This window comes from Artemia franciscana, chromosome 4 (genome assembly GCF_032884065.1).
Source record: "Artemia franciscana chromosome 4, ASM3288406v1, whole genome shotgun sequence".
NCBI classification, from domain to species: Eukaryota; Metazoa; Arthropoda; class Branchiopoda; order Anostraca; family Artemiidae; genus Artemia; species Artemia franciscana.
Window position 1 is genome coordinate 20429653 of NC_088866.1, and position 26968 is coordinate 20456620.

Here is a 26968-nt window from a genome sequence, read left to right on the forward strand (position 1 = left end):
GTGTCCATTGCGAGTAAATCTAACAACTTTGTGGCTTATTTTGCCAAATTTTCTTCTTTCAGCTTATTGGCTTTATTGCTGTTTTCTCAGTTCTTTGGAAAGTCTTTGTGACTGTTGAAAAGCAGAACTTCGGTCCTTCTGAATTGTGGTCTTGTTGGCTGAACCTAGACAAGAACAGATTATCAGCAAGCATTTAAAACATTTTCTGTCAATTGTATATGCTTTGAACAGCATAGCCAACACAGTCCATATGACAATTATAGTCAGTAGATAAAATTTGATGTGAAAAAGTCTTGTTTGAGGGCGTGTTAGTTCTCCTCACATTTAAACCAACCTTAAGTATGTTCTTAGTAAGACAAAGCAAGTTTTTTTCAAATAAAAGTAGAACAGGATTAAAATCGAGAACGAGCAGATATTGTTCCATAGGGAGAACTTTCTTCTCTGCAACCCTTGCCCTCTTCTTTATGCCAAAATTCTATAGTGGTTCAAAGATACTTCTCATTCCAATTCAATGATCCTTGTTTTTGAGCAGTCGTTCTTACAGAATTAAACCAAAAAAAGTCAAACCCTTGTTTAAAGAGAGGGGATTGGAGGATGGGGTAGGACCCTTCATACACAGAATAATATCCTTTCGTTTTAAGTTTCAGTGTTGCTCTTGACTTTAATTTGAGTTAGGTTATTTTGTTCAATATAGCTAAGGATCTACAATGCAGCTTTCGAATTGGCTCACTTTAGTCTAAATTCCCGCTCCCCCCAAAAAAGTTCAAACACGGCCAACTTTGGTGTTGGTTCTAGTTAGCTGTTTAAATTTAACTTAATCGTGTGTGTAATAGAACTAGTAGTAGCCCAATATCAGTGCGAATAGCGCTTTAGAGGACTTCTTTGAGGGAAACAAGCCATTTAAACTAAATTATGAGAGATACTGCCCCTTGTCTTTTGGGATAATATTATGTATTGTTCATCACTGCTTTAAAGTGACTTCCATATGTCGAACAGGAGGTAACCCTTGTATTTTTTAAAATGAAGCACATTTTATAGTGGACTTAATAAGGATCTAACAGATTAAAATGTGTGCACAGGTGCATACTCGTCCAAGCCATTGTGGAAGAAGATTTTCTCAAGGGGTAGGGGCTGTAAAGCACAGAAAAGTGGACTATAACCCTTTAATTTTTCTTTAAGTTTTGTTTTGGACCATTCTTTGTGAAAAGGGATATTCCATCCCTCTAAATTTGCAGATACAAAAGGACTTCTAAATTTTGCTTATTTTATTTCAGATTCTCAGGGTGGAAGACGTCGTGGTGACTTCTCAAAACCTAGTTTAAGAGGACCACCACAAAAGTATTCTAGAAGTAAAAAGGATGGAAAACCCAAAGGCCAAGCTGCTCCAGGAAGGAGTGTCCAAGTTTACCATGAGGTATCACTGAAGATATTTTTGATTTTTAATTAGAGATATTAAGATTTTTAGATATTTTTGTTGTCTGATGATTTAAAATAAAATTATGTAGTCAGGGTTTCCACTGGCATAAGGAAACATAATGCAAAAAAACTTATTTTATAGAAGCTCCAAAATAAATTTATGATGATCATGTCCAATAATAAGAAATATAATAACCCATAACTCCCAAAAATAGAGTCAGATAAAAATAAGTACGCTATTAGAAACGCCTTGTCTGAAACCTCTATATAGGAAACTTACCATCCCTTAGCTTGAACAACAAGGGAAATATATTGGCTTGAAAATCAAGAAAAGTGGCTGAAACCACAATATTCTGCATATACGGCATCTTTTTTCTTTCTTTCTTTTTTCTTTCTTCAGATAGTGGGGGACTGGAGCATCGTAGACAGCCGTTTAATGATTCATTTTAAAGGAAATTGACGGGGTTAAAAACTTTTTGTAATTAGCAAAAAAAAATGCTCAAAATATAATAAATTTTTCATGAAAAACTGGATTTTTCTATGACACTGCAAAAAAAAACTTGTATTGAGTATATCAGGCATTGTGGATACCTATGATTTCAAGTTTAATCCAGTTAATGATAAATTGACCCACCACATTTAACTATAGAACCTGAGCTAAATTAGCATGAACTTCATTATGGTTACACTGACAGCTGCAATTCAGCAAGGGGCAAACCACGGCCCATAGTAACCAAAAATAAAAAAAAAACTACCAAATGAGAAAGAATTCTTAGCTTATTCAGGATTGGCTGATATTATCTAAATTAGTCTTAATATTAAAATCTTATTTTGAAAACAAAATTTTATTTTGAAGACAACCATAAAAAATGGCTCAGATCAAAACAAAAAGTACACCATTGGGATCAACATGGCTGAAAACTACATTCAGGAAACGGTACAGTTCTCTAGCTTGAACAACAAGGAAAATCAAAACAACTAACCAAAAATTTTAGGGTGGGGTCAAACTCGGTAACCCCCCCCCCCTCTGGATACGGCCATGGTTGCAGCAGTAGCCGCAACTATGATATGACCAAAATCGGCAGAGAGATAGCAAGGAAACGCCCACCATAGCATTCTCTTACTTGAAACAATTTGTTGGTTCTCCTTAGCTTTATAAGCCTCACTACTTATTAGAAGAATAAATTGTGTTTCATTTTATGTAGAACTTTTTCCTACAGTGTCCTATCTTCTTGTTCCGTTTTCCAAGTCAAGGAGCAAATTTAGTTTCAATTTTTTTTGGATTTACACAATAGAAAATTAAGACTTTTTTACAAAAAACTCGTACACTATTTTTATGACAATAAATTCAAAAAGCGCGATTTATCAGTACTGTTGTGGAGAAAGGTTCTAATATATATTCTGGTCATATTAATTGACAGATTGGTTTGGGAAATTCTCTTATGCTTGAAGACACATAGGAAATATTAATCTAAAACCGTGTTTTTTTTTTTATTAAGATCATTCCAATTTGTTTTTCACTTTCTGCGTTTTATTAAGAAATGGTTGTAACTTTATTTAACTACCTAAAAGGAAAAGTGCTGAAGTATACAAAGAAAAATTAGAGTCATTAAAAGAAAGAGGATGTTGAACTAACCAAACGAAACTTTGTGAACACTACTACTGTCACTACTAAAATTACTTCCGCTGCTTCTATTGCTACTACTATAATTAGAAAGAACAGGTTTACCTCTCATATCTAATTGTCCCAAATAAGTTTTTTAAGTAGTTGTGCGCATCAAGCCATGGCTAATTGTAGAAAAAGCCAAGACAGATAGTCTATTTAAGTGAGAGGCAAATCTGGCATATGCCCTTATTAGGATTGTATAAAAAGATTATCAGATCATTTGTTAGTAGATAAGTCTATCTATCATCCGTTCATGCGTCATTTCTAGGGCAGAACTAAGCTAGACAGTCATAGAACTAAGATATTTATAAAAACTACAGCTTTTTCGGGCGAATTTACTAGTCCGAAAATTAATTTTGGTTTTTGTAGGAAAAATGTTTTTTTACCTGTGTATTTAACACTGATTTAATAGTTGGTGAAATATTTCGGAAGGCTGGGATTCAGACCCGTTAACCCTCTCCCTGTGCCATCTATGTCACCAGCTAGCAGTATTTTTCTATTACAGGTAGCATATAGCTGACTGTTAATACCGAATAGGAAAAGCAATTCATTTTACATTCCGTCATCGCAAATGAATTTTCTAAATTGATTGATAAAAAGAAAAATAATGTTGAATGACGTCATCATAGCTACATACAACCTCATAAATGACGTTACCTCTCACATAACAAGAGCCAAGAGCTCATGTGGCACTTGTGACGAAGTCGGAAGAGCCAACATTTCGCAATGTTATCGCGGTGATGTTTTTTTGGAGGCTATCATAATATTCACCTCTGCCTGGGATTTCTGCCTCTGAAGTTGAATAGCTTTTTCAGTAATTTTTGATCGCTTTAAATCCATCGCTTGATTTAACTCCTCCTACACTTGCTGGTCCATACTCTATCAAATTCCAGATTTAATCACCATAAAACGTGATCCAATCTGATATTTTTGGTAAAACTGTTAGTCAAGGCTAGACATTTTAAAAAAGGTTTTCAATGCTAAAAATGACAGAGCAAGAAAAAAAAAACTTAAAAAATTGTCTCTGTCAGGAATTGAACCTACAACCTTCGGAGTATAATACCAACAACATATGCACTGCGCTGTGCAGGCTCACAAGGAGACATTTTTGAACACTTTCTAATTTTTCCGAGTTAACCACCCCTCCATTCCCCCCTGAAGGTCGAATCGGGGAAGCGACTATTTCTAATTTAATCTGGTCCGGTCTCTGATATGCCTGCCAACTTTCATCGTTCTAGCTTATCTGGAAAAACCCAAACTAGCAAAACCGGGACCAGCAGACCGATCAACGGACAGAAATTGCTTATTATTAGTTAATCAGTTTCAAGTTAGTGCAAAGCAAACAATCTATCATGTCAACTGAAGTTCCTTGCAAAAGTGAAGATTTTGAGAAGGGGAAAATATGTAGTGTCCTGCAGGAGAGAAGAGAGCAGTGGTGAAGAAGATGAATATCATTAAATCTACTAAAATGTCTAAACTGGGACCTGAAGCTACAAAAGTGGACTTGAAAAATAACAATTCTGGTCAGATGGACAAAAAGATCATCACTTTTTTCAAAAATCGGAGAGATGGCTGGTAGTAAACAGATTGATCCGCTACAAAAACTAGACACAGATATTGCCACATATGCCAATGTGGCATCTTATCCGTGTTTTATAAATCCCCTGAAGTGAAGAAAAGATTCAAATTACGGATGGAAATAATGGATTCTATACAACAAAATCACTTACGGAAAAATTGAAAAGATACCAAAGCCGAACTGGAAAACGTGATTTAAATAGAATCTTATCCAGCTATTATTTTCAAGTGGCCAAACTGAGTTCAACCATAGACAAATGGGAAAAGGAAGTGGAAAAGATGCAACGAGTTGAACGTATAGCAACAAATAACCTTTTTCAATCCGAGCACACGGTGACTGATTCTAAAAAGGTTGATAATTATCCGAAACTGACTTTTGGAAGTGACGCTGAATTACAACATCAGGATTGGTAATATTCTGAGGACATTATCAACGCTTCGGGATTCGCAAGCGGCAAACGTGAACAAGTTGATTTTGGACATAAAACGTCTCAAGAACGATATGAGCAAGGACAAACAAAATGAAGCCCCCGAAAAATGACTTCTGGTGAAGCCAAGAAAAAAAAAATGGTGAAAACTCAAACTTGACTAAAAAAAAATTGAACTATACCAAAGGCCACAAATTTTACGAGAATTCAAACAAAATGACGCTCAAAAAGAAGGTTTACATTTCACCCAGAATAAAATTAAGCCCCTGGGTGAGAGCAAAGTGAGCCAGGATCAAGAAGCACCTTCAGATAATTGGCTGCAGCGTGATACAATACTGAGCTGAGGGAAAGTGCCTTCTTCTAGTGGTGAACAGGATGAGAACGGCAGGACCTCAAATTTAAAGAAACGCAGAAGAAGTATTTCAGCAAAAACGCGGAAAAATTCTGTCCAAGATTCATCAGATAGTTGGTGGGGGTTTGGTTCAAAGCCCAGCTCAGAAGAAGATCCTCCTTCGAGTGGTATAAAAGGGGCTGGAGCCAGCACATCAGATGAAGAAACTGTCACAGAAAAAGCCAGTTTAATGGAAATATAAGTCGTTGATAATCGAGACGAAGTCGCAGATACTAATGTGTATGCGCCGCCGTGCAGAAGAGGTGAAAAGTACAAAAAAGAAGAGCCATATATTGGTCCCAGAGTTATTGTAATAAGGCAGCCAAGAGGGCCGGATGGAACCGAAGGTTATAAAAAAGAGTGTTTTCAAAACTTTCACCAACGATCGATAGCGTCGTTGAAAGGAGTATATCTCGAGAGTAAAATTCTGTCGGATGAATTAGTTCCAATGAAATTTTCTGTTATTTTATTTTTGTTAAAGGGCGTTTAATAAATGTTTAATAAACCTGAAAATAAACCTGGGCGTTTAATATACCTGAAAGAAGCAAGCTTCTTGGTAAAACTTGTGTCAGTTCTTTGGTGCCTAGGCTGGGTTCCTTAGAAGTGGCAACAATTCGCGAAAATTTAGGAAGAAGCACAAAAATGTTCAAAATCAAGGTGTGGGAAACTATATTGTTTAATTCCAAGTTCTTCAGTGAAAATACAAGAAAATCTTTTTTTTTTAATGAAAATACCGACAAATGATCTTTTTTGAAATCTATGGGGAGGGAGGAAAAAAATCATGGAGGGTGGTAACGCCCTCCTTCTTGTTTGCAAAATTGACACCATTGATTTGATATATATCAGGGCAACAAAATTATCAGAGGCAAAACATTCAAGGGGGTCAGTCGGAAAAAAGTCACCTCATATTTCTTTTATTTATGGTAATGCGAGATGGCAACGGAATCTCTGGAATAGAATTCGTTCAACTGCCGTAGCTCAAGATTTTCCTTTAACGACTTATATTTTCTTTCAAACTGTTTGTAGTAAAGAACAGTAAGTAAGGAGCGACCCGGCTCAATAGTAACCGAAATTCTAGAAAACGGAATTTTGATACCAATAGATGCATCAAAAGAATCGGATTTTATACTGATCTTAAATATATAAGTTTCATCAAGTTTAATCTTACCCCTCAATTTACGAGCCTGAGAAAATTTGCCTTATTTTCGAAAAAAGGAAGAAGCACCCCCTTAAAATCATAGAATCTAATGAAAATCACACCATCAGATTCAGTGTATCAGAGATCCCTATCAAGCTCTTATTTGCAAAAATGTGGAATTTTGTGTTTGTTTTTGGCAGAAGAAAGATCACATATGCGTGTTTATTTGTTTTTTTTTTCTTTTTCCCAGGGGTGATCGTATTGACCCAGTGGTCCTAGAATGTCGCGAGAGGGCTCATTCGAGCTGAAATAAAAGTTACTTGATCAAAATTTTGAGATATCCATTTTGTTCGGCATAGTCAAAAAATCTAATAAACATGTCTTTGAAGACGACTTAATCCCCCACAGTCCCCGAGGAAGGGTTGCAAGCTATGAATTTTGCCCATTGTTTTCATATACTACTGGCTATTGGGAAGTATACAGACGTTTTCAGGGAGATTCTTGTGGGGGGGGAGTTGGGGCCAAGGGTTACGTGGGAGGATCTCTTCATGGAGGAATTGTTCATGGGAGCGGGAGAGAATTTCCACGAAGGGGAACTACTTTCAGCTGAAAGTAAGGAGTAACATTAAAACTTAAAAGGAATAGAAATTATTACGTATATCAGGGGTTCGTCCCTCCTCATTACCTTGCTCCTTACGCTAAAGTATTTTTAGCAATTTCAAAAGAGCTATTTATTCGAATTAACGGCCATTGTGATTCAGGGGTCAGGGGTTAAGAGCGAGGTATTGATGAGGGGGCGAACCCCCTCATTTACGTAGTAAAATTATACGAATATAAAAGTTTATTAAATAAGTTAATTCGTAAAAAAATTGGAGGGCAACTAGGCCCCTTCCCCTGCCCTTTTTTTTCAAAACCCTCCAATCAAAGCAAGGAGCAACATTAAAACTTAAAGCGAATAGAAATTATTACGTATATGAGGGGTTCGTCTCCTTCTCAATACCTCGCTCTTTACGCTAGGGTATTTTTAGTAATTTGAAAAGAACTATTTATTCTAATTAAACGACCTTTGTGATCCAGTAGTCATTCTTAAAGAATTGGAACAAAATTATAACTTTACCGTAAAGAGCGAGGTATTGAGGGGTGAACTGATCAAAATTTTGATAAAACCATTTAGCCAAAAAGTAAAGTTATATGCAAATTTTCTTTTAATTATTCATGTACGGTGGGCTAAAATCAAAACCTGCATTAACTCAAAAACGTTCAGAAATTAAATAAAAAACAAGTTTTTTTTTTACTGAAAGTAAGGAACGACATTAAAACTTAAAACAAGCAGAATTTATTCCATATATAAAAGGGGCTGTCCCCTCCTCAACGCCTCGCTCTTTACGCCAATATTTTTTATTGTTTTAAATAGTAGAGTTGTGATAAAGAGTCAAACTTTATCGTAAAGAGCGAGGCGCTGAGGAGGGGACAGCCCCTTCCATATACGGAATAATTTCTGTTGGTTTTAAGTTTTTTAATGTCGCTCCTTACATTCAGTTAAAAAAGCATTTTTTTTTCATTCAATGCATGCTTAGAGTCTATTCCTTTTTACTTGGTAACTAAAGCTAAGTTAACATAATCCAATAAAACCTTAATTTCTGAATATTAGAAGACACTTAGGAAATATAATTCATCCAAATCCCTATTTTATCAAGAAAGTGGTGTTCCAGTTCATTTCTCACCTCTTACAATTTATTAAGAAATGATGTTAGCTTTAGTGTTATAATATAGAAAAGTTACCCTTATATGCGTTACAGTTTGACAAATCCTTGATATCTGAAGAAGAATCCGTCATGGGCGATTTTTATGGGCTATTTGAAAAGAAATTGCTACATCTACTGCCTTTTGCAGATAATATATATAACACAAAGCTGGATTTATTAAAGAACGATATCCAGGAAATACGGCAGCCATGTGCCACAAATAAGAAATCACAGCCTCGAGAGGCAACTTCTCAAAGGATATGTGTGTTATATTCATTGTATCATGCTGTATTATGATTCTTTGCGATATCCTGAACAAATATAATTTCAGGATAAAGAAAATATATAGTTTTTGTGGCACTTGATATTAACCAAGTGACATATAGATATCGCAAATTCTGTCGGTCTGTCGGTCCGTCTGTCTGTCGGTCCGTTTGTCCCGGTTTTGCTAGTTTAGCCACTTTCAGATAAGCTAGGGCGATGAAATTTGGCAGGCGTATCAGGGACCAGACCAGATTAAATTATAAATATTCGTTTCCCCGATTCGACCATCTGGAGGGAGTGGGGGGACGATTAAATTGGAAAAATTAGAAAAAATGAGGTATTTTTAACTTACGAACAGGGGATAAGATCTTAATGAAATTTGATATTTAGAATCTTGGAGAAGGCTTAGAGTGGAAAGATCAGGATGAAACTGGGTGGGAAGAATAAGCACAAGTCCAAGATACGTGACTGACAAAACCGGGCTGGATTCGTTCTCTTTGGGGGAGTTGGGGGGGGATGGGGTAATTCGGAAAAACTAGAAAACATGAGGTATTTTTAACTTACGAACGGGTAATCAGATATTAATGCAATCTCATATTTTGAAGGGTCTCGTGCTTCAAAGCTCTCATTTTAAATCCCGACCAGATCCAGTGACATTGGGGGGAGTTTGAGGGGGAAAATGTGAAAATTGAGGTATCTCTATCTTACGAATAGGTAGTCGGATCTTAATGAAACTTGATATATAAAAAGGCCTTATTTCTCAGATGCTCCATTTTCAATTTGAATCTGATCCGGGGACATAGGGGGCTGGAGGGGGGAAACAGAAATCTTGGAAACCGGAAATCTTGGAAAACGCTTAGAGTGGAGAGATTTGGATGAAACTTGATGGGAAGAATAAGCACAAGTTATAGATACGTGATTGACATAATTGGAACGGATCCACTCTCTTTGGGAGAGTTGGGGGGGGGGGGTGTTAATTCGGAAAAATTAGAAAAATTGAGCTATTTTAACTTCAGAACGGGTGACCAGATCTTAATGAAATTTGAGATTTAGAAGGAACCCATGTTTCAGAGCTCTTATTATAAATCTCGATCAGATTTGGTGACATTGGGGGGAGTTGGAGGGGGAAACCAGAAATCTTGGAAAACGCTTAGAGTGGAGAGATCGGGATGAAACTTGGTTGGTAGAATAAGCATGCCGTAAATACGTGATTAACGTAAACGGACTGGATCCACTCTCTTTGGGGGAGTTAGGGGGGGGGTTCCAGTGCTTTGGTGAGTTTGGTGCTTCAGGGTGTGCTAGGACGATGAAAATTGATAGGCGTGTCAGGGACCTGCACAAATTGACTTGATAAAGTTTTGTTTCCCCGGCTCGAACATCTAAGGGGCTGAAAGCAGAGGAAAAATTAGAAAAGATGAGGTATTTTTAACTTACGAGTGGGTGATTGGATCTTAATGAATTTTTATATTTAGAAGGACCTTGTGTCTCAGAGCTCTTATTTTAAATCCTTACCAGCATTTAGCTTCTGATTTTCCTTTTAAATCAGTCTATTGATTCTTAGAATTCTTCTAGAGCTCATGCGATATGAGCTCTTGCCTCTTGGCTCGTTGACCTCGTCACAAGGGCTTTATGAGTTCTTAGCTCTTGTTTTTCCTTGGAAGTAGTTCCTTGTAAGGAATTAGTACTTTCGTTAAGGGAACCTTTGCGAATCTGTTTTCAGTAATATCGATTAGTTGAATAATACCATAACTGCCACAAGTGAATCAAGATATATAAATTTACCTATAAGTAAAGAGGAAAGCGGGCCCTATATTTTAAAACATAAACGTCATTTTTAAATTATATATCACACTGAAAAAGATGTCGGCTTGTTCGTCGTTGTAATCTAGTGACCAACAAACTAAAGGAAGTCAGGCAAAGGAATCATTCATATATCTCAATATAAAGAGCAACATCAAAACCTAGGAAAAAAATAAAGCAAATAAAAGAAATCAGACAAAATGCCGCGAAAATGGAAAATTACTATTCATTTCTGTGTATTTTGGTTATTTTGTGTGTATTATTTGAAGTATCATGTTTTTGTGTTGAAGTATTTTGTGTACTTTTTGAAGCATCATGTGTTTGCAAAATGTTTGTTTTTGATGAAAGAAAAACCGCTGGGAATTTTTCCAAGCTGATTTAGTATCCAAACTATTATCTACTAAAGCAACATCTAAAGTGAAATATGGCTGAAATGTTCTCTGAGCCCAAATTCCAGTCTATACCCTTTTAATCTCCAACATAGATGTGATTTTTGGGGCAATCCCCCTTCCCCTTCTATACCCTTTTCGTACTTGGTCCCCCCCTAACTCCGCAAGGATATCCCCAGTTTTGAGATAAATATTTTCCTTTAAATTTTCAAAAAGTCTAATGAATATGGTAACAGGGATGCAAATTACCGATTGTTGACGCATGGATTTTATCATGGGAAAATGAGGGCTTTTTTGTTGTTAGGTGTGCAATTGGATCGAAATTTTAAGAAATTTTTCTCTGTGAGAAAATGTCAATCAATTGTAGGCAGTGGCACAAAAAGGGCCAACAAATCGTTTTTCCAGGTCGGTTTAAACTTAAAGCCATATTCTTTGGACAAAGAGACACCTAATTTGCAAAAAGAAAAAAAAATGTTCAAGAGCATTGTCCTTTAAAAATAACAGGGTACAAAAATGGGCCAAAAATCTTTTCCTGATTGGTCTGGAACCTAAGCCCTTGCGCCAAAATTCAAAGGGAAGACACGCTATTGACTCACCACAGAATGAGGGGTAACAAAGAACTAGAAAAAGACTGGGAACTTCTTTTCCCTGGCCATGTTTTACGGAAGGTTTGAGTGTAAAAATTTAGAAGGGGCTTTGATTAGAAGTTGAGTTGTAGTGCTCTTTTTAGGCCCAAAAAGATAGGAGGGACCACCCTTCATCCCATTTCCTTTTCTGCTATCCACCCTTCATAACCCCCGTGATATTGGATCAAAACTTGATATATCTATTTTGCTCAGAATCGTTGAAAGGTCTAATATGCATAGGTCTAGGGTCAACACAACCTCCAAAGCCCCAGCCATTAAATTGTGTAAATTATCGGCAAAAACTGTGCGATTCAAGTCTAAACCATGTTTAGACTTGGCTGTCAAAATAGCTTCAAGCTCTTAGGGATTATTTGGTAGGGCTGTATTCTGAGACCACCCCAAGGGTTTACTCTAGAAATAGCAATCGTACCTGCATAGATAACAAGATTCTATATGCACCGGAGTTTTCAAATTATCTGCAGTATCTCAGGAATAGCCTTGGGGAACAAGCTCTAACTGTAAAGAAGTATTGGAAGGAGTTTATGTGAACCTTGAATTGCCTTTAGGGAGGGGAGAGGTAGATAGAAAACTGTTATGTGTTGTATTCAGGTCATCGAATCAGCATATCTGAGATATGGTGGGAATGGACTGGAAGATCAAGTTGATACTGCTGGTTACACAAAGTAAATCAAAGGGTAAAAATTTCATGTTGGAGGAGGTAGGACTGGTTAAACAATTTTGTCTCTCGTCCACCAAAATATTTCTGCACTATAAGCTCCTATACTACTTATAATATGTTCACAGTTAAGTAGCTAAGTAAGTCAAAAGACATTATGTGGTATGAAGTCTTCCTAATTGTGTATTTGCAATATCTTTGGAATGACATGGGGTATAAAGTTGAAACTCAAAGAGTGTCAGGAGAGGGGGGAAAGTGGAACGCGATATCAGCTTGGGAGAGAGGGGTAGGAGGGGGGGGTAAAATTATTTCTGTTTATTTGATCCACCTGAACACATTAGCATGATAAGCCTCTATTGGACCTATAATCTATTCATGGTTTAGTTGCAATGTAAACCAAAAGAAACTATTGGTCATCAGTGATCAAAATGGCATACATGCAATATCCTGGGAACAACTTTGGGATTAACTTGAACCTTCCATTGTTGAATAAGGGGAGAGGGAAAGAAGTGGACCTGTAATACTCACTTAAGGGGAGGGAGACATAAGTGGAGGTTCTAAAAGATTAACATAAAGTCAGGTTAAAAAACTTGGCGATATGAGCCCCAATGAAACTAAAATCCAATCCTTGTTAATTAGCTATATTGACCAAAACAGACCGTGTGTATCTTTGTATATTTTACATGTCTACTGTGTACCACGTGTGCTGTGTATGTGTGAAGTACCACGTGTACTACATACATGTGTACCAACATGCACTTTGAATTTATTCACAATGAACTAGTAGTGTGAATCAAAAGACAGTATATTCACTCAAGCTGCCAAATAATGACTCTTAGTATCTCGGGAGCGATTGAGATTTGAGTCAAAACTTTCAGAGAGTCTCTGGTGTGGGCAAGCATAATTCAAATGTTATGTTTTGAATATCTGGCCGTCTGAAAAAAAGACATTTTTTTTAAACCTTGAAACTTCCTTCCTTAACTTATTGGGTCAAAGGAACTGTTAGGCACAGAGAAAACTTGGACTGTAATTCACACAAGAAAAATGACTCGAAAAGTGCCACAGAATATTTTTGGGGAATAAAATGATCTATTTGTCTAAGTTTACTGTTGAATAAATCTATATAACAAATGTGTCCCTGAAAGTGTCTGGTACATAGTTCGAAATTTCCAAGACTAGATACCCTATTTTTAAAGCTAGTATCTGGCAACAAGGATATTGAATTTGTTGTAATTATTTGTAATCCGCAAACAAACGTATTTGACAATAATGTGTAATTGTTTATCTTTGCTTATTCTGCCCGTTTTGGAATGAGAATATGCAGAAAATATATAAAAAATAAACACTCAAACGCATGGAAGTATTTTTTTCCCTATTGTCACATACAGACATTACATTATTCGTAACATTTTTGCAATGATAAGTACACAAATATAAAGTCATAATGTTCATAGCATTTATTTAACGTTTTTTTTATTATAAAGAAACATAATATACAAAAACTGAATTTCTACCCCTGAAAGTATTTCTCCTTCTGTGTTTGAACGTCTTGGATCTTGATTTCCAATTTTAATGAGGAGTCTGGCTGTAGTCCACGAAACAGGTGCTTTAATTGCTTAGTTTATTGATATTTGTAAAAACTTAATTCTAGTTGTACAAAAAAAAAAAAAAAAAAAAAAAAAAAACAGATTGCAAGGCACCAACATTTCCTGGAGGATTTCACTTTTATTTGCTTATTTTTACCTGTCATTACGTCTTGTAAACTATTATACCTGTTTGCTATTTGAAAACTATGCTAATTTTTGTTAATTATGACTCCACTTTACCAGCTCTTATTGAATATAATTGATAGTAAAAATCAAGGTTATAAAAAGAATTTAAGATGGGAAAGGAGAGGAAAAACTACAGTAGTTTTCCTCAATAAAGGTATATTAGAACACTGAAAATAATCTGAATTTTTCTCAGTAAAGGTATATTTGAAGGTTGTACTGAAGACTATACAACCTGATTTTTTCTCAATAAAGGTATGCTTGAAGACTGTTGAAGACTGTATAACCTGAATTTTTCTCAATAAGAGGATGTTTGAAGACTGCATTGAAGACTATATAACCTGATTTTTTCCCAATAAGGGTATGTTTTAAGACGGTATTGAAGACTCTTATGACCTGAATATTTCTGAATAAGAGTAGATTTGAAGACTGTATATTCTGAATTTTTCTTAGTAAGGGTGTGTTTGAAGACTGTATTTTGTTATCCTTTTTTGTTAAAACAGTGCTGTTTAAAAATACTTCCATTTCACTTTATCTTGAAGAGAAACCAATAAAAAAAAAAATAAAATATACTAACTCATCACAAGCAATTGGTTGTTCAAAAGAGAGATTTGTGTGATCCTAGTGTGACGTTGTTTCGTTGAGATTTGCTTATCTAATTTGTCGATTGTTTTGATAGGATGTATTTTTCTATACTATAAATTTATCTAAAAACAAACTTGAATAGATCTTATGTAGAAATACACAAGAAAGTAGAAAAACTTTACTATTACACAGAAAAATGAACTATACTGAAAGCATGACTACCTTATGCTTTCATTATAGTCTTGAAAAGTTTCAAGTTTTCTAGGTTGTAGAAAAAAGACCTTTTTTTGTTTTACTGAACTGTTGTTGCGTTGGAGGTAAAAAGTTTTATGTCAAATAATTTCTGTGTAGAATTTGTATTCTTTTTATTCAGGGTAGAGGTTACCCCTGGTACTGTCCACTGTCTGTGAACTCTTAGTTAAATTTCCATCTAAGTTTTTTGAACAAGAACTTTCTCTTTGTTCAATAAATAATCGCCATTGCTATCTCGTTCTTTTAACTTACAGGTAGCACAAGATCGCGAAGTTGAGCTTGAGCTCAGTTTGGCCCGTGGAAGAAAAGTGAGTTTAAATCACTTGCTCAATTTTACTTTCCAATCACGTGGGGATCAAGTACCATCTCGTGGAAGGAATCGTTTTCCAATCCAGTCATCGCATCACTACATAAAGCCTGCGAAATATAATAAGGACCAGTTTCTCCAAGCCAAGTTAGTTTTTTTTTAATTAATTAAAGAACATTCTGAAAAACAAATATTTCAAAGAAAAGTAAAGAGCTATATTAAACGGAAGACTATCAGACATAACTTCCTGTAATAATTCAAACTCGAAACGACGACCAGAATTACTATTTAAGAATAAACAAAACCCAAACGAGCAAGAATTAAAATAAACAATAAACAAAATTGCTCTTTTCCCCCTTCTCTAACCGGAAAAGTCTAAAACTTGTTACGTCATTTTGGGTTTAGTTAAAACTATATCTGTTTTGAACATTATGCTTTTGTTTTTCAAAACATCGACGAAAAATAAAATAAAATCACGTTAATAATTAATATGACTGGAAACAACTAATGAAAATAAGCTGAATATTTAATACATACGGTAATGGAAACCATAATAAATCCTGAAACTCAGTAATCCAATTTTTTTTTATTGTAATTTCTATTTTTATTTTTCAATGTTGTGAATATAAAAGCAAATATTTGTGTTATATATTTTATTTTTGATAAAACGCTGATGACGCAACAAGCTGTCAAGTACTGTAATGATTGATGTTTTATAGTTGGTGCTATAAACACCATTCCGTATTAGACTGCTTGGTCTTGAAGCGAGTTGAATCATTTTGTCACAAAAGACACCCAAAGGGTATATATAATGTTTTCATGTTAAAAGCATAGTCAATTAATTTGGTCTCTGGATATTTTTCGCTGTCGTTTTTTCTAGTTGTTTGTTTGTGTTTCTCCTTTTGTTTTTGTCTTTATTTTGTTGTTGTTGATGATGTGATTTATTTGATTAATTGAACCACTGCGTGTAGGTTATTTGTAATTCATAACATAAGGAATAATCTGAAACACAGCATATGACGACATTTCAAGGACTGAAGCTACACAGTAATTCAAATATAATGTCATACCTCAGAGAAGTAATTTTTTTCAAAACATCTAGTTCTTCTTGTTTGGATTAATATGGAAACCCTTTCGCCTAATCTCATCACCGGAATCAAATTCAGGGCCCCTGCAGTGTTTTGCCACAGCTACGTTCGATCTCTGGGCCTTGTATTACCAAGCTGAGGTTAAACCAACTACGCCATTATATGACACTTTTCAAAACTTCCGTATGCTATGTGACATTTCGTATGTGAAGATGCCGTTAAGTTGGTTTTTTTTTGTAGGAGATACTTAATTTGCCCTGCTTGGGTACCCTTTTATATCTTAATTTTTATAGCATGCTCCTTTGAAACCTTGATCTTAAGCTTTCTGCATAGTTTTCGGTGATACCGGTGTAATTTTTATTTTGATCTGACGCCATTTTTAGGGGTTTCAGGCTATTTTTAAAAATTTCTAAAAATTTGATTTTCAATATAATATTTTACTATTAAGACTAATCAAGAAAATAGTTATCAATCCTGAATCAAATGACACCTTTTTATTAAGCGTGTTTTTTCATTTTGGTTATTAAGAGCCTTAGTTTGTTCTGTCCCAGTTTGTAGCTATTGTTGTAACCATGATTGTGAATTGAAGAATTGGACTTGTCTACTTGCTTTCTTCTTTTAACTACTTAAAATTTATATTCAAATCGTAACTGGGTTAATTTAACTATGGAACCATTGGGAGAACACGACTTCTATTAACTCTGTTGTGTATGTCCAGTGCGTAGCAAAATGTAAGGATATACAGTCGATCTAGCGGCTATCCATCTGGGTAAAGAACTTTTTGCAATAAGTCAAGTACATTTTGCATTGAGCGGATTGCGGTCTTCGGAAGGATAACAAATTGAAAGACTGGACTGTTACAACCTTACAGAAAAGTTACATTTAAAAAAAGGTGCAATATAAACGAGTTCATTAATGGAAGACCGTGTTTCGTTGACTCGTGTCGCTGAGTGTTGTAGTTATATTGCTCTATAATTAATCTTCTGGATTAGCTGACAGTCGAGTATAAGTCTGACGAAGTCAATTAAATCCATCAGCATGGTCTTGCGGTGATTCATTCGCTTTATTTCTTTGTGTTTCTCGCTGTTTTGCTGGGCAAGATCTCTATCGTTTATCAGTTTTATTCGCCACAGACAAAGCTTTTCGTTTATCATTGGTCAACCGCTTACGTTTTGTAGGTACAACATTTCCACCTTGGTCACCTTCGTCGGGTGAACCTGGATATAACCTGGGGGGAAGGTCTAACTTTACAAAATATCATTTCACAGCCATTAAACATGAATATGGAATATCTCTAAAGGTGTACATTTGTTGGTGTAAAAATATTAATTTCACCTGAAGTTTTTGGTAGAGGGTAGGGGGTGGAGGCTTTTTGTCCCTATAAAATACCCAGCTGCTGAAACGTCGATTCGACACCCTGTGAAGCAGCAATGGCTCTAAACGATTTTTATCCTTTTTTAAGGGGTGGAGGTGTCATTCTCCAAAAAGTCCATTTCGGTGGGTAGCCTTTTTTGAGTAGCTAATTTCTATTGATGTTTTCTGCCTATCCTGATTTATATTAATTTATTAATTAATTTTTTGTATTAATTATAATTCTATTCAATTGTAAATTATTTGTAATTCATGTTTAATATTCGATTGTGTATTAATTTCAATGAAGTGTTTTATTTGTTTTTTAGCTGTCAGTTTATTGTCAAGCATGAGGCTGATTACAGTGTTTATTTGGCAGACCCGGACCTTCTTGTGGATTGGACTCTTATCGAACAAATTGTAAGCCTTAAAAATATCTTACCACGCTGTTAATTCCTACCAGTCTATTACCAGTTGTAAGGGCTTTCATCAAAGATTTAAGCTGTAAAAATTTTAGATTTAAGTTGTAAGGGTTTTCATGAAAGATTTGAGTTGTTAATAATCATTTAATGGTCTAAGTTACAAAGATCTAAGTTAAATTTACGTTGTAAAGGCTTTAATCAAAGATTTGAAAAACTAATTAGGGAGGAATCGAGAGCCCTCCAGCCTGTCAAAAAGAGGAATTTAAATCTTCAGGGCCACTAACTATGCATTGTTACTTATCAGAAATCTAAAAAAGGGCTTAAGCTGTACCTTCCCTCTGAAAGCAGTGATTGTGTGACAAGCTAGCAGCTAAAACTTGCACTAAAAGGATAATTGTATCATGCCATGTGAAATGAATTCCACTCCATTGCTCATTTAATTTCATTTATTAGTTTCAGATCTATTCATTTACATAGCCATAACTAAGATATTACTTAGAACTTTTCTTAGAGAAGTATCTAACATGGTAAAAAAAAAAATCGAAAAATTGTCTTTTTTCCACGACTGTGTATACACGATACTTTCGTAACAATACTTTCCACGTATTTTAAACCCACAAAATTCTTTACACTAAATGTTGAAAATTCAATTTTGGCGACGGAAAGAAATGAATCTCAGCTATAGAATGATACGACATAAACCTTAAGTATCATTTATTGAAGTTTGTATTTTAGTTAAGTCTCTTTTGCATCCAACCTGAAAATTTCCAGAAAGTTAAGTTGTTATGTTTTCACATTTGTGTAGTATTAAATAGTTGACTAGGCTAGCTAGTCGAGTATAGAGTTTAGACTAGTTAAAAAAAGAAGAAGAAAAGGATAGAAAAACACAGATATGCCTGTTGTGCTCTTTTGATAATTGTTGGTACAAGCAGAACGAAATGGGGAAACTTTTTTTTTTTAGAAAAACGATCATAATATTTCATGTCCGCATAATGTTTATTATATGTTTTAATATTATCCAGGTAAAATATTTCAACACTTCTTCTGTTGTCCTCGGATCAGTGTAAATCAAACCTTGAAAAAGAGGTATAAAAAATTATTCGATCAGTATTTTGACTAGGGCTTTAATGATCAATTAGGATTTCCTGGATTGTGCTAGACAGTGTTGCTTATTTTCCTCTCATAGACAAGTTTCCTGGATTGTGCTAGACAGTGTTGCTTATTTTCCTCTCATAGACAAGTTTCCTATACTCTTCGGGTTTTATTTTCGGAAAGTAAAATACTGCTCGAAAACTGCAAAATCCTGAAAAAAATAATAATAGAAAATCGCGGGTCTTAGTTGTAAAATAGGCCTAAGAGGGATCAAGGGGAAGGGAGAGTTTTTGTTTTGATGTTCTTCTTTGCATTTTAAACAGAGACTATGATCACTGAGATCATTCCAGAGGATTGGCGGGCTGAAATAATCCTGCCATTATCGAAAGGGAAAGGATCTAGGAGCCAATACTTTATCTACTGGGGCATGATGCTAGTCTCCATGCCTGCTAATTGCTATGATCCTCCTAAACAGGTGCTGCATCATACTTCGAAAAATCAAACAAGCAGTATTTATGCCCAGCTGTTCAGTAAGCGAGCAGATATTCACCCTGCAGCAATTGATAGAGGTGACACGGGTATTTCGATAGAATGAGTTCATAGCTTTTGTCAACTCTAGAGCCGAATTGGGCCCTGTAGACATAAAGTTGCTGTTACTCATGCTGAGAACAACCGATCTGCCCCAGGCGTGCTGCTCTCTCTTTGAGAAACTGTAGGAGCAAACGATGAACTGTGTCCTAGTCAACGAGAAGCGTAGCCAGCCATTCAATATTTGAACAGGGATTCGGCAGGGAGGTACTGCAGCTCCGAAAATATTTGATTGCTCCATTGACTTTGCGATGATGAGGACTACTACCCAACTGAACCCTGGTATGAAGTTCTGTAAGCGTCTTTTGAGTGATGCTGACTTCGCCGACAACACCATCAACTTGGTGTTGATGGCCAAACACCATTGACAACTTGGACAAACACCATCGAAGAACTTATTGCTGCGCTGGCCGTCTTGAGAGAATAAATTAGCAGAGTTGGACTCATCTTCAGCTGGAGAAAAACAAAAATATTATATATTGAAATAAATTGACTTCTTGGAAGAGGGGTGAGGGAGTTTCTGTGGGGTGAGGTCCACTGGGATGATTTTCCATGGGGAGGAAAGTTTCCGAGGGGAATTGTTCAAGGAAAATTTTACACGAGGGGGGGGGATTTCTTTGCATGATCTGCAAAACGATTAGAAATTCAATTAAAAACATGTTTTTCCAACTGAAAGTAAGAAGCAGCATTAAAACTGAAAATGAACAGAAATTATTCCGTAAATGACAGGGGCTGTCCCATTGCATCCCTCACTCTTTATGCTAAAGTTTGACTTTTTTTGTCCCAATTCTTTAAGAACGACTCCTGAGACACAAAGGCAGTTTAATTTGAATACGAAGTATTTTTTAAAGAACTTTAAGGCTTTAGCGTAAAGAGCAAGGGATTAGGAGGGGAGAGCCTCGTCGTGTGCAGAGTAATTTTTCTTCGTTTCAAGTTTTGATGTTGCTCCTTATTTTCAGCTGACAAAAAGCTTTTCTTTTTAATTTGATTTTCGTTTGTAGTGTGTACCAAGATAGGTTTTTAAATAATTTAAATTAACCTAACAACCTTAAGTCAGGTTTTTGTTTGGGATGAAGATTTTTCTTGAACCTTCTCTAGGGCTCGTTCCCCTGCCTCTTATGTACTGAATATGCCTCTGCAAATCCAAGGAGTGTATAAACATCTGCCACATGAGTCTTTTTGACTTCGTAACTTTTCTTAAAAATAAGTCTATATGCTCTTCCTTTTTTGTGCAAAGATGAGTTATTTTAATCTTAAGGTACTATATAATTCTAGCTTCTTTAAGAGCCAGATGATAGTAGCTGTTCGACTTGCGTAAGTACATCAATAAAATGGCAATTTTGGCTGTAGCCACAGACATCGAACCTAACTTAACATGTGTATACAAACTACGGTCAAATCAGGCATGACTTGTCAGTGTGATTGGTCATTCACCGAACTTATGGATGTAGAAGGCACGAGAGAGAATGCAAAAACGTGTTACTGCATAGCGTCAATAAAAATACAACTGTCACGTGGAGACGCAAATCGAGAACTCTCCCCTTTATGACCAGAGAATGAAAATGGCCAGGAAGAAGAAAAAGAAACTGTCGAAGCTCATAAACCAGAACCCACATAGGGATTTTTTTTTTTTTAGTAGTAGTAGTAGAACAATTTTATTAGAAATAAACATTTCTTAATCAATAGCACAACATAAGCGAAGCTTGCGAGGCTGTGCTAAATTCAAAGAAAATAAAGAGACAATATGGAGAATAAGAAAATATGGAGAATGAGACCATATACCGAAATCAACAAAAAAACATAAACAATACACTACCTTGCGTGACCCCAAGACAACAAAAAAAAAACAAAAAAATACACAAATATTACAAATGAATAACCTATGTAAAATTTATTTTAGTTAATCTGTTTCAAAAGCATACCTACCGAGCAACTCCACACGTAAATCAGACTTAAACTGGACAAGGCTACCTATTTCCTTGATATCTATACTCAGTTTATTCCAAAGTTTTGAAGCTCTGTAAATAAGTGAAAAAGAAGACCTACTTGAAACTAATCGAGGAACCTCAGTATTACCTCGTATCCGAGTAATGTGGTGGTGAACATCAGATCTCTCACAAAATATTCCTGTAAAACAATCAGGAAGGCTATCACTGTAAGACCTACATATAAAAATCAACGTATAAAAACCACGCAATCCAGCTGCAGGCATTATATTTAAATCTCTATACAGAGACCTCAAAGACTCCTGGTTCCCAACACCGCAAAAAACTCGGATAGCATTATTCTGGATCACACGGATCGGATGAACTATCGAAGGGAAAGTACCAAGCCAAATCGACGAGCAATACAAAATGTAAGGGGAATCAGGAAAAAATATAACAATCGTAGAATATTTGGAGGGAAAATATGTTTTAATTTGCGCATGATACCTAAGTCACGTGACAATATTTTCGAAACTGACTTCACGTGATCTTTAAATGATAGGGTTTCATCAACATTGATTCTGAGGTATTTGGTGAATTTTGTTCGTTTAATAATTTCCCGCTCCGAAATTATTTCCGTAAGAATTACTACCTAATTAAGTTCAAAGCTGCAAGGAACAAAGTTCGAGCACTCTCCAGAAAATTGATGGAGAATTAGGAGGAGGCTATTGTGGCAACCTCAAAAACTACCCCAAGAAGTTTTGGAAATATGCCTGCCACATAAGCCCGGTGGGCACACGGTTACTGAGCTGGTTTGTAATGGAATCCAGTCAAATGACCCTCAAAAAATCGCTGATGCCTTTTTTGAAGTGATCCAAAAAAAATTTCTATATTTTTGAGACCAGTGATTCAAAACATCACTGTTAACCCTTAAAGAGTTGGTAACGAGATACGACATGGGAAGCCTTTAGAACTTCCCGGTAAGCATTGATAATCGATCAGGTATTCGGTGGAATGTACTTCTTCTATAATGTTCTTGCTAAATGAACCCTTGGTACCGACTATTCAAGGGATACTTTTTGATTTTGTTTTGATAGTAGAATTGACCTTAGCGATATCACTGACCGTTTATTTTTTGGGCTTCATTGACAAATTCCACTTGATGTCCACGCCATCGAAGCAATATCTTTGAAGTGAAAAGGAAGGTTACCACCACACTTCTATTTCAAAATGACCTTCAATATCCATTCAATGATGAAATTGAAAAGGTTCTAAGACGAGATGAATTTTGGTGGATTCTCTTAAACGGTTATATTTTTGAGACCTTCTTCATTTATACTTACGCTGGTTTTTATTCCAGAATATGTGGGCTTTAGTTGTCTGGACTTCTAAGAGACTTTGCTTCTCATAGAATCCTACATAGTGTATCGATGCACATACTTGAAAGATACTTTAAAATCACGAGAATTTAAAGTGTTTCTTAATGATGACTGTCGGCTGGTATGTCATCAGTCTTTGGCTTCTTATGATTTTTTGGGAAACTATGATACTTTTTCTCGAATGGGGAATTGATGTTTAAACTTTCATACACTTGAGAATTAGTTGGATTACATGTAAGTCGATGTTTAGTTTTATTGTGTTCATTGGAAGTTGAAGTTGTACAATTGTGTACATCAATTGCTGCAAAAATCATGAAAAGTATCTACTACAGATCCTTAAGCATGGTAGTAAAAAGCTAGGTAGTAAAAAGTTAGAACCTAAGCTAGACGTACTAGAAAGTTTTTTCCCTGAACCTGTAACGTTTTTTCTCGAATAAGGCAAAGGGCCTTTTTTTTCTTTTTTAGCACAACGATAAATCATTTTAATGTATTAGAGTTATTTAATTTTGCTTTGAATTACAAGAAAAAATTAACTTGATTTTAATTATTTAAGTGTTTTCTAAATTTTAATAATTTTAATTCAATTTAATGGGCACTGTTTGGTTATTGCGTCTTTGGGAAGTCGGATATTAGCAGCACTCTAGTCGATGCAAAAATGATGTATAGTTTATAATGTTAAATCCAGGACTAATTTTCCTGCCTTTTTATATAGTGAACGTGCGTCTACAAATATAAACAGTTTATTGGACAAAAAAAATGTCAGATATGCCCTTTTGTTTGATAAGGACGATGAATTAATTTAGCTGAAAAGTTTATTTTTATTATAGCGTCTTCGGGGACCAGAAGTTGGTAGCTGCCCAATTTGCTTGCATCCGCCAATTGCTGCCAAAATGACCCGTTGCGGACACATTTACTGCTGGCCGTGTGTTTTACACTACCTAGCCCTAAGCGATCGAGCATGGCGAGGCTGCCCGGTTTGTGCTGACCCCATTTACAGAAAGGACTTGAAAAGGTAATTTTTACATTGGAACTTTACCTACAGGCTTGTCATTTAGTTTGACAGGAAAGATGTTGAAATCTGCTAAATTTTGGTAAAATCGTGCCAGGCTAGACACACCGGAGATGGCAAGTCACCACTCGTGTGTAACCCCTTTGATTCCTTACTTTCTTTATTGTAAATGATCAGGGATATTTTCTATATATAAATTAAAGTTAATTTCTTTATTGAAAAACTCTTGGTAACAGGCTCCGATTCTAAACTTCCACTTGTTCCATATGGATTTGAAATATCGAGTGAGGCAGGAAACGCCTGGTCGTGCTGCAAGATCAAGAAGAAGACCCTATTTGCAGGAAGTTTGGCAAATTAATTGGCGAAGGAGTATAAATTCGTAAAAGTATTTGTTTTTAAATTAAATTAAGATTTGTGTAAATTGAATAAATATAATTAATTAATTAAGTTAATATAACTAGTTTATTAACTTAAATATGATTTATATAAATGAATTAGTATAAATTAATTAATTTTGAATAGGAATTATCAAAATTAATCAAAAACTAATTCCTTAAGAATTAATCCAAATAGCTTTCTACTCTAAACCCTTAGAATTACAGTAGAGTCATAAGGTTTGCAAAAAAGTGAGGGGGGGGATAACTGAGCCAAAATGCAACCTTTATCCAACCGCCTTGTATTAAAAAGCGTATATGTGTTTTCTGGATTAATGCACTGAAAACCAAGGATGGATCAAATTCAATAGACGGATATCTTCTTCTTGTTTGGATGAGTTTAATAACACTTTCTCATAGTCTGGTCATCGGAATCAAAGACCAAGTCCTGTATTGTGTTGCTCGTGCTGAGTCCGAATTCTGTGTCCCGTAGTAAACGAATATGGTACATATATTTGTTTTCTACTGAAATAAAGACTGAGAATCCTCTCGTTGAACAGAATGTGAAATGCTGATTCATGGATTCCCATGGATCCAACTCCTTGAATCACTATCACCATGTATATTCATAGATTCCCAATAACTCAGTTGCCTACTGGGTCTGACCCCGTTCTACTGATCGATATTTCTTAAAGATGTTTATAATTAAGTCTTGTAATACCTCTGTGAACTTGTCAATCAGTGATCTCTGGACTTTTTTAATTTAAAATTTTTTGAAAGGATGCAGGAATAATTTCATCCTCTTGTTTAAAGTTTTGAAGTCATTATAGAATCCTGTTGACAGCCGTAATTCACAGTCCTATGTCCTTCAGGGCTGGTGTTCGAAACCTGGTGTTGCTTATTATTTGGTTTGCGACGGGGGTTAGCGACACGACTCTGGAAGCTCCAATTGAATACCTGGAGAAATGCAGGGAAAATAAATTAGAAAGGCGCGTAGAACCACTGGATTTCTGGTTTCCTACCTCCCCCGCTGCTCTTCGTATTGTGCCATGACCCAGAGATCAGCGTCTAGTGCCATTTCTTTACTTTTTTCTCTTTTTTTTGACAACTTTTTTCCTGGTTTATTAGGTATGGGCTATGAACTGCCTGTTTAAAAGTGGAATTTCATGTTTTTGATCGTTGTTAGCCTCCAGAACAGAAGAGCTAGATGTGGTCTGCCACTATTTCTGCTTCCTCCTCTCTTAGGCTTCCATGTGGTGTGTCAATTTGAGCTGAACGATTACTCAATAGCAACAGCTTAAAAGAGAAACAGAGAAAGGACTGGTTCTTTAGAGTAGAAAGTCACTTTGGTACGTAAACTGTCTGTGCTTATAGTGAGTTTTTAGCACATAGTGTATACAGCGTGTTATTCGTTCCTCTGGTTTTCTTCCTGTACAAACTCAGACGATTTTTTCGACTTATCGGCACTGAAATGAATTTTTCTATTTAACATTTTTTAGTACAGTATCTTCTTTATCTTATGGTCTGGATTACAAATTCGTCTATATATACGTTTTTTAATTCCATTTTATGTTATTTTTCTAGTGTCATCTCAATCCCTCAGTGTCAATATAAAATTGGAGAACAGATCGAGTTCAGGCTGATGTGCCGAGAAAAGGAATCACTAATGCCTCACTTTGTAAGTCAACCGCCTGCAGAAGAATTGGGTCAAATGAGCAATGAAAGAGGCCAAAAACTTGTTCTCGCAACTCCTCAAGAGGTAATCCTTTTTACCAATATCGGAGTAAAACAGAGGGTATATTTGTAAAAAATTATGGGACTCAAAAACTTCCTTCTTTATTGGCATAAAAATCTCAAGGGGGCTTTTGGCCATCTGTTTCAACGAAATTCAAGTCGGTAAAAAAAAAAAAAAAAAAAAAAAAAAAAAAAAAAAAAAAAAAAAAAATCGAACGACAGTCAGTCAGGCTAAAATCAAGTTGTCGACGATTGAGGTGGAAAGAGGGTATAAAAAAGGATACAAAAGAAAATTGGAACTTAATAGAAGGGGATGGATAGTGAAGCTTTGAATTCATCCGAGTAGATGAGAAGGTCGTGTAGCTATGTTGGCCTCATATGGCTTAGTTTTCCAGTGAACCGTTAGTGGTAGTAATATTAAACAAAATTTTAGATGGATCTGAAGGATCTTTTTCTAGAAGAATCTTTTCATTAAAATTTGTACATGTTTCTATTTGATCTTTCATAGAACCTCCTCCATGTTTTATTACTCAGGCCACATCATAAACATACATCCAGTCTATTTGAGTCTCGGCAATGATGGTTCTGGATCTAAGACTGAGTAGATTCTTAATAGACTCCCCCTCTCGCTTTTGTTCATGAGCTGATATTTCCTTCTAAAATGGAATGGAATAATATATCATTTGAAACTTTTGCAATGCGTGTATTCTAATTGTAGAATTTAAATAATCAAACTAGTGCAGAGCTTTTGTACTAGTGCTAGAACTAGTGCTGATTTTGACTCTGAACTTGAATATAGTCTGCACCGAAGGAGTGGCTTCCTTTAGAAAAATTCGAATTGTCATAATATTCGAGTTTTAGATAGAAAATAAGAATATTTTGGTGAAGTAGTTTTGTACCAGGGAGGTAAAGTTTGTCTCGTAAATGCTTCTTTTCATTTTTTTTTTTAGGAATTTATCTGTGCATTTTTTTTTAGA

General features: G+C 35.6%; 1 protein-coding gene across 1 annotated transcript in view; it reads left to right on the top strand.

Annotated features, from left to right (window-relative positions):
* The window catches only part of LOC136026124 (E3 ubiquitin-protein ligase RNF10-like), a 74874-nt gene that overhangs the window by 21229 nt on the left and 26677 nt on the right, over nt 1-26968 (top strand). Inside the window, exons 2-6 of the mRNA XM_065702414.1 lie at nt 1275-1414; nt 14978-15177; nt 17798-17888; nt 23702-23886; nt 25842-26016. Coding sequence (XP_065558486.1) covers nt 1275-1414; nt 14978-15177; nt 17798-17888; nt 23702-23886; nt 25842-26016 — 791 coding nt within the window. The remainder of the gene's footprint in view (nt 1-1274; nt 1415-14977; nt 15178-17797; nt 17889-23701; nt 23887-25841; nt 26017-26968) is intronic.